At 37.2% G+C, this 13553-nt stretch overlaps 3 protein-coding genes across 3 annotated transcripts; all 3 read right to left on the minus strand.

Moving 5' to 3' along the window:
• Window positions 1–3298: 3298 nt before the first annotated feature.
• LOC121384535 lies at window positions 3299–5784 on the minus strand. Its single transcript, XM_041514966.1, has 2 exons — window positions 5448–5784; window positions 3299–3625 (listed from the first exon to the last, which is right to left on the minus strand). Exons 1-2 carry the CDS (start codon window positions 5701–5703, stop codon window positions 3507–3509), a joined length of 375 nt encoding a protein of 124 aa, XP_041370900.1. The 5' UTR covers window positions 5704–5784; the 3' UTR covers window positions 3299–3506.
• Window positions 5785–7123: 1339 nt separating this feature from the next.
• Window positions 7124–9553, minus strand: LOC121382896. The gene is made up of 4 exons (XM_041512578.1): window positions 8748–9553; window positions 8073–8190; window positions 7589–7789; window positions 7124–7183 (listed from the first exon to the last, which is right to left on the minus strand). The coding sequence occupies exons 1-4, from the start codon at window positions 9551–9553 to the stop codon at window positions 7124–7126; spliced, it is 1185 nt and encodes a 394-aa protein (XP_041368512.1).
• A 426-nt stretch (window positions 9554–9979) lies between these two features.
• LOC121382897 lies at window positions 9980–13028 on the minus strand. The gene is made up of 3 exons (XM_041512579.1): window positions 12827–13028; window positions 12400–12619; window positions 9980–10198 (listed from the first exon to the last, which is right to left on the minus strand). Exons 1-3 carry the CDS (start codon window positions 13003–13005, stop codon window positions 9980–9982), a joined length of 618 nt encoding a protein of 205 aa, XP_041368513.1. The 5' UTR covers window positions 13006–13028.
• Window positions 13029–13553: the final 525 nt, after the last annotated feature.

Here is a 13553-nt window from a genome sequence, read left to right on the forward strand (position 1 = left end):
AGTAATGTATATGACGAGATCTATACTATGCGAGCGCCTTAGGAAGAGAGAAAAAAACAAACACGTTCTTGGTCCAAAAAGTGGTACGGCCGTACGGCTTCCGACGCCACTGTTTGTTCACGACAATCGACAATGCCGTGGAGATTGCCGTGGAGTTTTTAATTCTTCATGACACGTTTTTTGCCTTGGACTATATTCATTTGTTTTTGCCATTGACATTTTCGTAATTGTAGGGAATGAATAATCTCTCTGTTGTATCTTACTAGCTTTTAAACAGTGATACTCACAGCCACAGACAGAGAATATGACGGTTGAGCCACGTTCGTAGTCTTGGTTTTCATTATTCGGTTGCGGATAGATACGTGATCTGATTCTTTATATTTGTTCCCAGAACGCCCCGGAAACCGCCCTGTCCGCCAGAGAAGAAAGCCAACGAGTAGCAGAACAAGGACAATGCTAATTAAGACTCCTGAAACAGAAGATAAAACAATAGGGTAGTAATTGTTCATGATATCATATTAATCATCAAGTCTGACAGAGAGGAAGGTCGTATTAACTTACATCAATACTTAAAGGGACACACCCTAGTTACGGCTAGTTGTTAACCATTACGGCGTTGTTTTTCGCTATTAAACCCATTTTTTCACAAATAAAATTACACTCTACTTACCGTTTATTATTTAGAATATACATTTCCATTCACCTGAAGTGTTTTTTGGTAATCCTGGTGTTTGTAATACCACAAAATGCATTTTTCGTATTTCTGAAAAACTCACGCGCGTCTGAGAAAAAAACCGTTGAGCAGACAAGGTCTAATCTATTTTTAGAGGGGATATTTCCATTTCAATGTCACAGACGTTGGTATACCACGTGACCGTTATCATTTTGGTTCGGTTTGTGTTCTCGTGCACGGTTCGCGCAATCAACATCCGATTTGTTGTTGTTCATTTGTGAGATTTTTCTTCACAGTTCGTGAACAATAAAGTTCAGACAAGTAAGTATCTCAATACAAAACGTTACAAACCCTTAAAACCAATAATTTTGCTAAGTCTTACGATATCTGGAGAGGGGATACAACCAGGACAGAACAGTTGGAACATGTCCAGGAGAGGTGAAAAGAATGCACCCCAAGTCTGTGAAATGTGTCGTGACGTAGGCATTGTTGTGCTTCGAGCGACATCTACCGGTGACATCAGAATACAAATTTTCAAAATTATTTCAAGCAATTGGAACATGGGGATTCCCATGGTATTTATCGATATAAAACCTGCTTTTTCACTCCATTTGATAAAAACGTGATCTAAGTGTGTTACAGGTTTGTAGATTAACCAAATTATAATTTATTTTCGCTGAATGGAACTAGGGTGTGCGGCTTTAAGACTCCTGAAATAGACGATAAAACAATAGGGTAGTAATTGTTCATGATATCAATTAATCATCAAGTCAGACAGAGAGGATGGTCATATTAACTTACATCAATACCGACTTGAAACTTTGTCTATTTCTCAAATAGGAACTTCCATCAAGCGATGGCTTTCCAACCAATACCCAACAACTGGTGTATCAAATATGAATGACAAAACCGTAACACATGATCAGGGCCGTATCTCCACGCAATGCAGTCCTTTACTAGACATTTCATCCCTCTTACATCATCATTCATTCATTCATTCATTCATTCATTACCATAGTTTGACACCCAATAGCCGATGTATTATTCATGCTGGGGTGTCGTTAAACATTCATTCATTAATTCCCTTTTGCATCATCTCAAAGAGGACTGCCACATTCACACTACTGTACTAAATCAAACCTAACTCCAGACAGAGCTCATTAGAATACGTACAGCCGTGATGACATGCACTCATGAATCACTGTCATAACATTGTGGTTAGTGATGTATCGTATTTCGTAGATCAGACCTCCAATGTCTACCATAAAACGTTGTGTCCTGTCTGTTGGACAGTTCGTATGAAAGGCCGTTGCTGCTATTCGATAGTAGCGTATGTCAAGGTAGCGTTTTTTTCTTCCGCTATGGTTTTCATTAGCCTACTAACAAAGATCAATAATTTTAAAATGTACTCATCATAATTAATGACCAAGACTTCTGCGGAATTAAATGTCCTGCCTACCAAACCGTATTCGGTGTCGCTGACAGTGGCACCCATAGATAATGCAGGTTAAACAAACCGTATTCGGTGTCGCTGACAATGGCACCCATAGATAATGCAGGTTAAACAAACCGTATTCGGTGTCGCGGACAGTGGCACCCATAGATCATGCAGGTTAAACAAACCGTATTCGATGTCGCGGACAGTGGCACCCATAGATCATGCAGGTTAAAACAAACCGTATTCGGTGTCGCGGACAGTGGCACCCATAGATCATGCAGGTTAAACAAACCGTATTCGGTGTCGCGGACAGTGGCACCCATAGATCATGCAGGTTAAACAAACCGTATTCGGTGTCGCGGACAGTGGCACCCATAGATCATGCAGGTTAAACAAACCGTATTCGGTGTCGCGGACAGTGGCACCCATAGATCATGCAGGTTAAAACAAACCGTATTCGGTGTCGCGGACAGTGGCACCCATAGATCATGCAGGTTAAAACAAACCGTATTCGGTGTCGCGGACAGTGGCACCCATAGATCATGCAGGTTAAAACAAACCGTATTCGGTGTCGCGGACAGTGGCACCCATAGATCATGCAGGTTAAACAAACCGTATTCGGTGTCGCGGACAGTGGCACCCATAGATAATGCAGGTTAAACAAACCGTATTCGGTGTCGCGGACAGTGGCACCCATAGATCATGCAGGTTAAACAAACCTTTGCAACACAAATTGAAAGTTAAATAAAAATTCAATAAAGCAATTCAGTTAATAGTGTAATTTAATGACTGAAGTTCGAAACAATTGTATTTGGTAAAAATACTACATAGCTAGAAGCTGGTCAGAAACACAAACAAATTGACAGACCCCACGCAAGAATGCAAGCGCTATGTTGTTGATATTGGGGTGGGTGAGTGGGGGCACAAGATTATGAAAACAAGCACAAGCTAAACAGCTAAAGTCCAGCTTTTTGTATTGCCATTCTTGCAATGCTATATTAAAAAGAACAACAAAGACTGCTGGACCAAACATTTAAAACAAATTTCATTATAGAAAAACGTCTTACTTAAAATGTTACAAATTTAGTTATTAAAGGCTCTCTGTTCTCCCTTTAATATATCCTACTAATGCAAAATACAAATGTAAGTATTGAAACTATTCGAGTATTTTTGCTGCACATAAATATCAACAATTATTCATTTGCTAACGGTTAAATATTTATAATTGGCGAAGACCTTTCCCAAACGCTTTGACAATGAAATGCAGAAAGCAGCTTTGGAATAATATCTTCGCGTGGCGCTCTCGCCAATCACATTGCTTTGTAGCATCTTGACATGCGATGCCCGTTCCATGCTTGCTGAGCGTTTCAATGGTACCAGTACCACAGATATGTTTTAGGCGTTAATGTGTATTAAGTGGTCGAGCAGTGCGAAACAGTCAGCTATGTTCAACTTACCAATAATAATACCAGCAACAGCACCGCCACTCAGACCACCAGATTGTGGGAGAGATTCTGAAATTTGATAAATAACAAAAACACGTGAAAACAAACTATAAACATTCTTTAATTTATTTAGTGATTTTATGGCAAATTAAAATAATTATAAATAATCTTGAGACATTAATATTTTTCGTTTTTGCTGTTAGTTCATTCCTTACACCTACCCATTGAACCCTTAAGAACTCGCTCTGGGTTGGAGCCGGTATCGGGCTGCAAACCCTGTACCTACCAGCCTGTAGTCCGATGGCTTAACCACTGCGCCACCGAGGCCGGTTTGCAGTTACTAAATAATTTATGCGATAAATATAGATCGCATTTAAATGTTAAATACTATCAAGAATGAAAAACACGATAGCCCGATCAACATGGCACAACAGTGTGGGTTTGAAGAGAATATACGAGGTGTATGTAATGCTAGGCTCAGACTGTCAACTGACGACGAAGTTGGCCAACTCGATTGAACAACGAATAGATTATACGAGAATCGAATGTTAAGAGCCCTTACGAACTCGCTCTGGGTTGGAGCCGGTATCGGGCTGCAAACCCTGTACCTACCAGCCTGTAGTCCGATGGCTTAACCACTGCGCCACCGAGGCCGGTTTGCAGTTACTAAATAATTTATGCGATAAATATAGATCGCATTTAAATGTTAAATACTATCAAGAATGAAAAACACGATAGCCCGATCAACATGGCACAACAGTGTGGGTTTGAAGAGAATATACGAGGTGTATGTAATGCTAGGCTCAGACTGTCAACTGACGACGAAGTTGGCCAACTCGATTGAACAACGAATAGATTATACGAGAATCGAATGTTAAGAGCCCTTACGAACTCGCTCTGGGTTGGAGCCGGTATCGGGCTGCAAACCCTGTACCTACCAGCCTGTAGTCCGATGGCTTAACCACTGCGCCACCGAGGCCGGTTTGCAGTTACTAAATAATTTATGCGATAAATATAGATCGCATTTAAATGTTAAATAATATCAAGAATGAAAAACACGATAGCCCGATCAACATAGCACGACAGTGTGGGTTTGAAGAGAATATACGAGGTGTATGTAATGCTAGGCTCAGACTGTCAACTGACGACGAAGTTGGCCAACTCGATTGAACAACGAATAGATTATACGAGAATCGAATGTTAAGAGCCCTTACGAACTCGCTCTGGGTTGGAGCCGGTATCGGGCTGCAAACCCTGTACCTACCAGCCTGTAGTCCGATGGCTTAACCACTGCGCCACCGAGGCCGGTTTGCAGTTACTAAATAATTTATGCGATAAATATAGATCGCATTTAAATGTTAAATAATATCAAGAATGAAAAACACGATAGCCCGATCAACATAGCACGACAGTGTGGGTTTGAAGAGAATATACGAGGTGTATGTAATGCTAGGCTCAGACTGTCAACTGACGACAAAGTTGGCCAACTCGACGTTTGCGTTGTAATTTCCACAACTCCCGACTTAGTCGGGTGCGCTCCAATTAATAACGAATAGATTATACGAGAATCGAATGTTAAGAGCGTTCAGACTAGCAACAGTGCAGTCGTATAAGTCGTGACAGCAGAACGTTGGACAACTTTCTGTTGGCAGTTGGAACCTAGCATGTGTAAAGCTTCCACAAAATACTAACTGCAGCACGCTAAGAACCGCTAACCAAATAGCTAATAGTTACCCTGATAAAAGAAAAATCCTCTTAATTTGGTGCGTTCGTTACATAAACTCATATGACACATTAACTGCAATACTGACAAATGCATGCATATATAAACGTTTATTTTTTGGTGTTTTTCTTTGTTTGGATTAAAATAATATTCTATGATCATACTTACGAGTTACTAGATTAAAGTTGACTGGTTCACTCATGATTTTTCCGTACTGAGTTATCAGCTGTATGGTGTAGTTGGTACCGGGTTCGAGTCCGATAATATCTTCATACACTGCGTCTTTATGTAAACTCTTCTTTATGAGCTTTCCATCTTTGTTTCTGTAGTTGATCCACATTTCTGTCCGTTTGTAACATGCGGGGGCGTGGTCCCACCTGATCCTAGCTCCAGTCGTGGTAATACTTTCATTACGAATATGCATAGGCCCCAGGACTGAAACCACCAAAGTACATTACTAAGGTACTAATCAAAATTACACTCCACCATGATTTTGCTTATTACATATGATTTGTGAAAATTCGTGGAATTAAAACCTGAAAGCTGTATTAAAGGCGCAAACCCTAGTCTCAACCCTTAAAAATGGACACTAAGTTTAGTTAATCTACAAACCTGTAACGGATTTGGATAAAGTTACAACGGAGTGAAAAAAGAATTTGTGATACACCAGGATAACCAGAAACACTTCGGTTGTATGGAAATGGATAATTTAAACAATAAAATATAAGTAATGTTTGATTTCAGTGATCATAAACGGCTCTAATAGTGAAATATACGCAGTAGTGTTTAAAACTAGGTTCTGTCACTTTAACATATAAACAAATAACACGCATAATAACACGTCAAATGTAATAAGCAAAGACATGGTGAGTATAATACTGATTTTGACTCTAGATATGCATGATAAACTTAAATCTTAATTTCTGTGATATATATATGTATATATATATATATATATATATATATATATATATATATATATATTTAGAGGTTATTACTAGTGTTTTTCTGTATCGATAATATATATATATATTAGGATTAAATTTTTTTATTATGCGAGCCTCTGAAAATATCTATCTGAAAAATATCACAAACTTTGATTGCATTGAAACTATGATATATATATATATATATATATATATATATATATATATATATATATATATATATATACACATGCATATATACATGCATACAAATATACAAATACATACAAATATACATACACATACATACATACACACACACACACACACACATACATATGTATATGTATATGTATATGTATATGTATATGTATATGTATATGTATATATATATATATATATATATATATATATATATATATATATATATATATATACATACATACATATACATATATATATATACTCACACATGTATACATACATTATATATATATATATATATATATATATATATATATATATATATATATATATATATATACATATACGTATACGTATATGTATATGTATATGTATATATATATATATATATATATATATATATATATATACATACATATACATACATATATATTTATATATTGTATCACACATGTATACATACATTATATATATATATATATATATATATATATATATATATATATATATATATATTGAGAGAGAGAGAGAGAGAAGAGAGATTGAGAGAGAGAGAGAGAGAGAGAGAGAGAGAGAGAGAGAGAGAGAGAGAGAGAGAGAGATTATAACTATTATAATATTATGAAGACTGATTTTAGAAATATTTTGTATTTTATTTTCATTTTTTATGTTTATTTTACAAAGATCCAATAAATGTCTTTGATTTACTTATTGTTAAATTGTTTGTAAATACTCACAAGCTTCTGTGCCATTTAGAGTTACCAAACTAGAAACCTGAAAATAAATATTGTAGTTCATTGTTGAAGGAAACTAGCTACTTTATATATCCTATCGACTTGCTTACAGTTTAGGCTCATGCTCATCACACACGCGCGCGCGCGCGCGTATCCTTCTACACACTCTTTGGGCTATAGTACGTATAGTAGATATTAAGAAACTCGCATATATATGATTCGAAATACAGTCAGGGGGCAGATATGGAGGTTGTAATCCGCACTCCGATTATGTGTTAAGTAAATAAATAAAACGAGAGGCTGGCTCATTGCCCAGAAAGACATTTCACATTTAATGTCATCGCGCTTCTTGACAACTGCTTTGGCCATCAGGATGAATCTACGACGCTTACATCGATTTACGAACAACCCTCTGGTTATTTATGGCGTTTGAAATTATACTTACATTAACTGATCGGGTGACAGAGAGAAGCGCATTATTGAAAATCTGAAATCTCAATTCCACCATCTCGGATTTGAGTCCATCCCTTGGAACCATCAGCCAGCAGTTGTTGATATCCAGAACTTGGGTTTTCTTCTGACACATGTCTGGTTGGTCATTCGAGCAGAAACATTTGTCTTGTAACTCATCCGTGCATGCTGACTTCTACAATTGCAGAATATCAAATGTTCTTCATATAGTACCAAAATCAGTTTAGATTTGTGCATTAAAATACATTGTACATGTATTCATGTATTTTTGTCAGTGATGTGTGTGAGAAAGATAGAGAAAGAAGGAGAGAGAATATATATGTATACAAATGTGTGTGCGACCGTGCGTGTCTGTGTTCTTTACTGCGTGTGTGTGCACGCATACTGGTGTGCATGCATGGTCAAGTGTTAGTGTTAGTGGATCTGCATTTCTATGTACAAACAAACGGGATACTTACAGGTATAGTGGAGATATGGAACGAATGAGATCCCATGTCAGAATCTAGTTTCATTCTAACAACTGTCATGTTGACTTGATGAACACCACTCTCTCTGTCGGATGTAGTCAAGGTAACTCTGTAATAAATGGCAACTAATGACATCTTCATATGTTCACAAATAGTGCAAACCAACAGGAGATGTCAAAGAATTCAACAGCTGAGCAGTTTTCAGAATTTCATAAAAACAAGGCAAATCTACTAATATATACATTCAGTCATAAATATTGTTGCTGTTTTGGGGTTGGGTTTTTTTTACTACAAATCGGTATACAGTTTAGGGTTGGTAACGAGTTTGCCTTTTGTGTTGATTTTGTTTCGGCAACTTAGATATTTCTGCATAGGCCAATTACATATTGTACTTAATTTGATCCAAATGGGTAAGTGCCTGGAACATTTCGTTTAAAGTGTACTGTTTAGAGTTGGAAACGAATTTACCTTTCGTATCGTCTTTTGGTAAATTATAAATTTCTTCATAGGCCAGTTACATATTGTACTTACTTTGATCCAAATGGGTAAGTGCCTGGAACATTTCGTTTAAAGTGTACTGTTTAGAGTTGGAAACGAATTTGCCTTTCGTATCGTCTTTTGGTAACTTACAGATTTCTGCATGGGCCAGTTACATAGTGTACTTACTTTGATCCAAATGGATAAATGCCAGGAACATTTCTTTTAAAGTGTACTTGTTTTAACGCGTTTGGTGGTGAATCATCATAGTGAACCCGGATCACGTCTGTCTTACTTCGACCTGTGATGTCCGTAGCTCGTACCCAGATACTGACAGTGTCTCCTTTGCTTGGATTATTAGGAGCTACAGATGTACTCAGAGTTGAATAAGTTAAATTTCTCCATCCAGTTGTCGGCTCTAGTTGTCCTCTTCCTCCATTACTGTCCTTAGCATGGGCAACCTCAAATTTGACAATGCCACGGCTGTTGCCGATGCCTTTTATTGTTCTCTTACCAAAGGTGTCGTCCTGATCAATTTTCTTCAAGCCATCATCCCGCTTCTTTAAATATTCCTTCACAGGGTTAAGAAGCTTATTGTCGTCGTGAATCTTGTTAACGAAATGATCTTTCCAGCTTATGATCAGTGGATTGCTTATGTTGGAGGTCCAGGCATCTTTTCCAAATCCTCTAGCTGAAGATACTTCAAATGTCTCAGAACTGAGAGTGATTTCTGATGATGGGTCATACAGACATAAGCGTCTTATAAAGCGAGAGTTGTTTGCCAAATCAGAAGCTTCTAGAATGAAGGAATACATCCCAACTCCTGTCGGTTTGTAAGACGGCTTCACGCTACTTAGATTTGCCTGCATCACTTCCGTTGTCTTCAAGGGTTTTAGTGGATATTGCTCGTGCAGTTTACCGCTAATGTCTGGCACCAATTTGAAAACTTCCCATGCGTAGCGGAAACATTCCAGACAGAGAGTCAGTCCAGCCATTCCAGTTCAAAACAATTGGAGTCTGCAAGAAAGATAATATTAAATTATAGGGTACTAAGCCTAGTGATCGTATTCTAATGATGTTGTTGTTGTTGATGATGATGTTGATGATGTTGTTGATATTGATGACGATGTTGATGATGATGTTGTTTTCTACGATGATAACTATGATGATGATTTTGTTGTGATAATGATGATGATGATGATGATGATAATGATGATTATGATAGTGGGTGGTCACAAAATATACTGATTTGCTTTATTGTGTAAACGTTTTATAATATTTATGTATTTGTGTATTTTCGTGGCATGTGTATACATATTTGTTTCATTGATTTGAAATTTCATGAATGTTTATGGTTTTTGTTTGTTTGTTTTAGAGATTCGGGCTTTCAAACACGAACACGTTTTTATGACTTGTGTTCTTCATATAACTCTGACCTCTGGCCTATCATGTTCATATGTAAGTATTTCCGCGTTCACCATGCTACCGAACTTACTGTTGGTGAACATACCAAGCTTTAATAAGAAACAGGACGACTCTTCTATCCGAAAAATCGCCAGAAGGTTTGGAATAGGTAGACTGTTTTCTCCTCGTATCGTTTGTTCTAGTGCCCAACATGTAAGTTTACTATCACGGGTGAACTGGAAAATAGTCGTAATATGACATTCAAACTGTGCCATATAATGCGAAAACCATGAAGCTCTGACAAGCAAAAACTAGTCTATATATTTCTGAAACTGCGAAGTCATGTGAAAACATTAAAATCATCTTCGGTGCTAAAGGACGACTGGAGAATCCAAAATGTTTTACACGTGCCCTACTCAGCGCAAGTTCAAACACCGGTCGATTAATTCCATGTCTGACAGAGTTATGGCCCTTGAATAAATTTACATGAAAGTAAAACTCGATCTCTGACAGAGTTATGGCCCTTGAATAAATTTACATGACAGTAAAACTCGATCTGGCCATAGCTCTGTCAAAAATGGGTAAACGTCCATAAAACTCACAACGTGATCTGTCGCTCTACATGATAACGCTATGCACAAACAAATGGGTAAACGTCCATAAAACTCACAACGTAATCTGTCGCTCTACATGATAACGCTATGCACAAACACTGTGACGAATAAAAGGCCGCTCTACATGATAATGCTATGAACAAACAATGTCAGCTCCATATCAGGCACTGTGACGAAAAAGGCCTGGAAGGAACCACACCGTTTGGACAAGACACCTCTTGACAGGGAAAGCAACGATGCAACAGTTCTTCTCGGAAAGGACTCCAGTTCATTAATTCATGTATTTCTCGTTTCAGCCATTACTCCATTACCAGTGTAAAAATGTCCGTAATATGTATTATCGTGTGTGCGGGATGGTGCAGTTAAAAGACCCCATGCTGGTAATCGAAATGCGTAGCAGTAGCAGCAGCAGCAACAACAGCAGTAGTAGCAGTAGTAATAGTAGTTGTAGTAATAGTAATAGTAGTAGTAGTAGTAATAATAATAATAATAATAGTAGTAGTAGTAGTAGTAGTAGTAGTAGTAGTAGTAGTAGTAGTAGTAGTAGTAGTAGTAGTAGTAGTAGTAGTAGTAGTAGTAACAGTAGTAGTAGTAGTAGTTAGTATATAGTGTAGGTCCTTCACCATATAGTAGATAGTAAAAGTAATAGTAGTAATCATATTGTGTAGAGTAGTAATAGTAGTCGTAGTAAAACATATTAGTTTTTTTTCTTTTTGTATATGAAAAAGAAAGAGAAAAACAATCAATAGTATCCTAATTTATATAATGTAATGAATCCAGAGGAGGTCACAGGAGTTTCGTAAACGCATCCAGCCGTTTAAAGTACGGAGTGCCTTTTTAATTCATTTATCTTTTCTTATTCATAATCCAGAATATAGAACACAAAATGTCCATGAAAACACGTTTTGAGCTTCTTTAAATATTTCTCCCATTACCATAGTTTGACACCCAATAGTCGATGTAATTTTCGTGCTGGGGTGTCGTTAAACATTCATTCATTCATTCATTCATTCATTCATTCTTTAAATATTTCAGAATTGTCGAGGGAACATGTTCTCGAAGAACACTACAAATGTAGCTTGACGCATTTGCCTTTGGCATTGGGTTAATCTGAAATACTGGGTTGGCGAACACAATGTTAATCTCTACATATTGTCTTTGTGGATTATTTAAGCTGCATTGTGTGAGTCTATTGTAACCCTTTGTCTGACTCCTCAACATGCTCGGACGTCTTTGTTTTTTTTACGTCATTACAGAATGTAGGCATAAATAATACTACATGAATGTCAGTAAAATGTTAGCACGCGTATGTGTGATATTATTATGTGTTATCATAAATAACGAATAGTGTTCTCACAAACGGTCGGTACAGGGTCCATCCTCGTCGGTGGGTTCATTGCGCTATTTTTCGTTCAAGCGATTTCACGACGACCGTGGTGTATGCTACACTGTCTGTGGGATGGTGCATATAAAAGATGCCTTGCTACTGATGGGAAAATGTAGCGGGTTTCTTCTCCAAGACTATAATGTCAGAATCGCCAAATGTTTGACATCCAATAGCCGATGATTAATAAATCAATGTGTTCAAGTGGTGTGGTTAAACAAAGCAAACTGGTTTTTTACCTGAGTCACGTGGATGTCATTGTCCACACTGAAGATAATATCTGTACACGATTCACTGTTTTTTACCTGAGTCACGTGGATGTCATTGTCCACACTGAAGATGATATCTGTACACGATTCACTGTTTTTTTACCTGAGTCACGTGGATGTCATTGTCCACACTGAAGATGATATCTGTACACGATTCACTGTTTTTTTACCTGAGTCACGTGGATGTCATTGTCCACACTGAAGATGATATCTGTACACGATTCACTGTGGAGTTTGCAGTGTTCTGGTTGGGCTGTATCGATACGGAACTCCACTGCCTTGCTCCTCCACTGTCCCTCGAAATCGTCCGTCTCGATTATTATACCAGGACGTTGGGCATCCACCACCTCACGATATCCACCGCTCTTAGTTCTGAACGTCACGGTCAGTCTGAAAATATTATTTCTCCTGTATTAGTGAAATCACTAGTTAAATTGAACCCCCCCCCCCCAGCGTTTTACGACGAAAAATCATAACTATATTTCTGTATATATTTTATTAGCATTATTAATATATTCTGCTTTATTTGCTTTGTTTCTTTCTTCTTCTTTTTAAAGATTATCTTTAAAATGGAAAACAAGAAGAATACACGGTTACCTGTCTGCGTTTTCCAGCTGCCTGTCGAAGTTTGGAAGACTGATACTGCAGTTTACTATATCCGGGGCAGGCGATCGCGGACCAATATCCAACGATGTAAAAGTCCGGTTACACTTCAACGTTTCATTCTTGCTGACAAATTTCTTATTAGGGTCTGAAAAACCCCCATTGAATGACATAACAATGTTATCCGTTGTCAATTCATATATGATTAAAATTAAAATGATTACAAGAGATTCATAAATTTAAATATCCATTCACTATTTTTACTCATTCTTATTTTAAATAATTCAAAAAAATCACATTTAAATATAAAATAATATAATCGCATGCTAGTACAAGTTCAGTGTTAATATTGCTGTTAGATATTCCTAAATCTTTATCGAATACAATATTAGTTCGACAATACCAAACAAATGGTATTCAATTTTACTAATACTATTAGTAAAATGTTTTGATACATCTGGACGAGAAAATCTTTGTCCGTGTTTGGTGTGTGCGAAAAATAAAGTAAAATTTGAAAAATAAAGGATCAATTCGAGAGACAGCAGCTTGAGAGTACACAATGAAGAACTTATAGCCCTACTGCAATCATTAGAATTCTTCTTTTTGGCGTTTATGAAAATATGTTTACGAAATTCGCCTTTAAATTTGTTTAATTTTCATTTTCAAACAAGCATTCTGAGAGTACTGCTAACGCAATACATGTCCCCTACCGGGCCAACAT

This window comes from Gigantopelta aegis, chromosome 10 (genome assembly GCF_016097555.1).
Source record: "Gigantopelta aegis isolate Gae_Host chromosome 10, Gae_host_genome, whole genome shotgun sequence".
Classification (NCBI taxonomy): Eukaryota; Metazoa; Mollusca; class Gastropoda; order Neomphalida; family Peltospiridae; genus Gigantopelta; species Gigantopelta aegis.

Coding starts and splice junctions, on each gene's coding strand:
- LOC121384535 (XM_041514966.1), bottom strand. CDS start 5,703: ATGCATATTCGTAATGAAAGTATTACCACGACTGGAGCTAGGATCAGG. Junction 3,626..5,447: donor CAACTTTAATCTAGTAACTC/GTAAGTATGATC, acceptor ATCAAATTTCAG/AATCTCTCCCACAATCTGGT.
- LOC121382896 (XM_041512578.1), bottom strand. CDS start 9,553: ATGGCTGGACTGACTCTCTGTCTGGAATGTTTCCGCTACGCATGGGAA. Junction 7,790..8,072: donor TCCATATCTCCACTATACCT/GTAAGTATCCCG, acceptor CTGCAATTGTAG/AAGTCAGCATGCACGGATGA. Junction 7,184..7,588: donor CTGTCACCCGATCAGTTAAT/GTAAGTATAATT, acceptor ATTTATTTTCAG/GTTTCTAGTTTGGTAACTCT.
- LOC121382897 (XM_041512579.1), bottom strand. CDS start 13,005: ATGTCATTCAATGGGGGTTTTTCAGACCCTAATAAGAAATTTGTCAGC. Junction 12,620..12,826: donor CAGCTGGAAAACGCAGACAG/GTAACCGTGTAT, acceptor TAATATTTTCAG/ACTGACCGTGACGTTCAGAA. Junction 10,199..12,399: donor ATGACATCCACGTGACTCAG/GTAAAAAAACAG, acceptor ACTATTTTCCAG/TTCACCCGTGATAGTAAACT.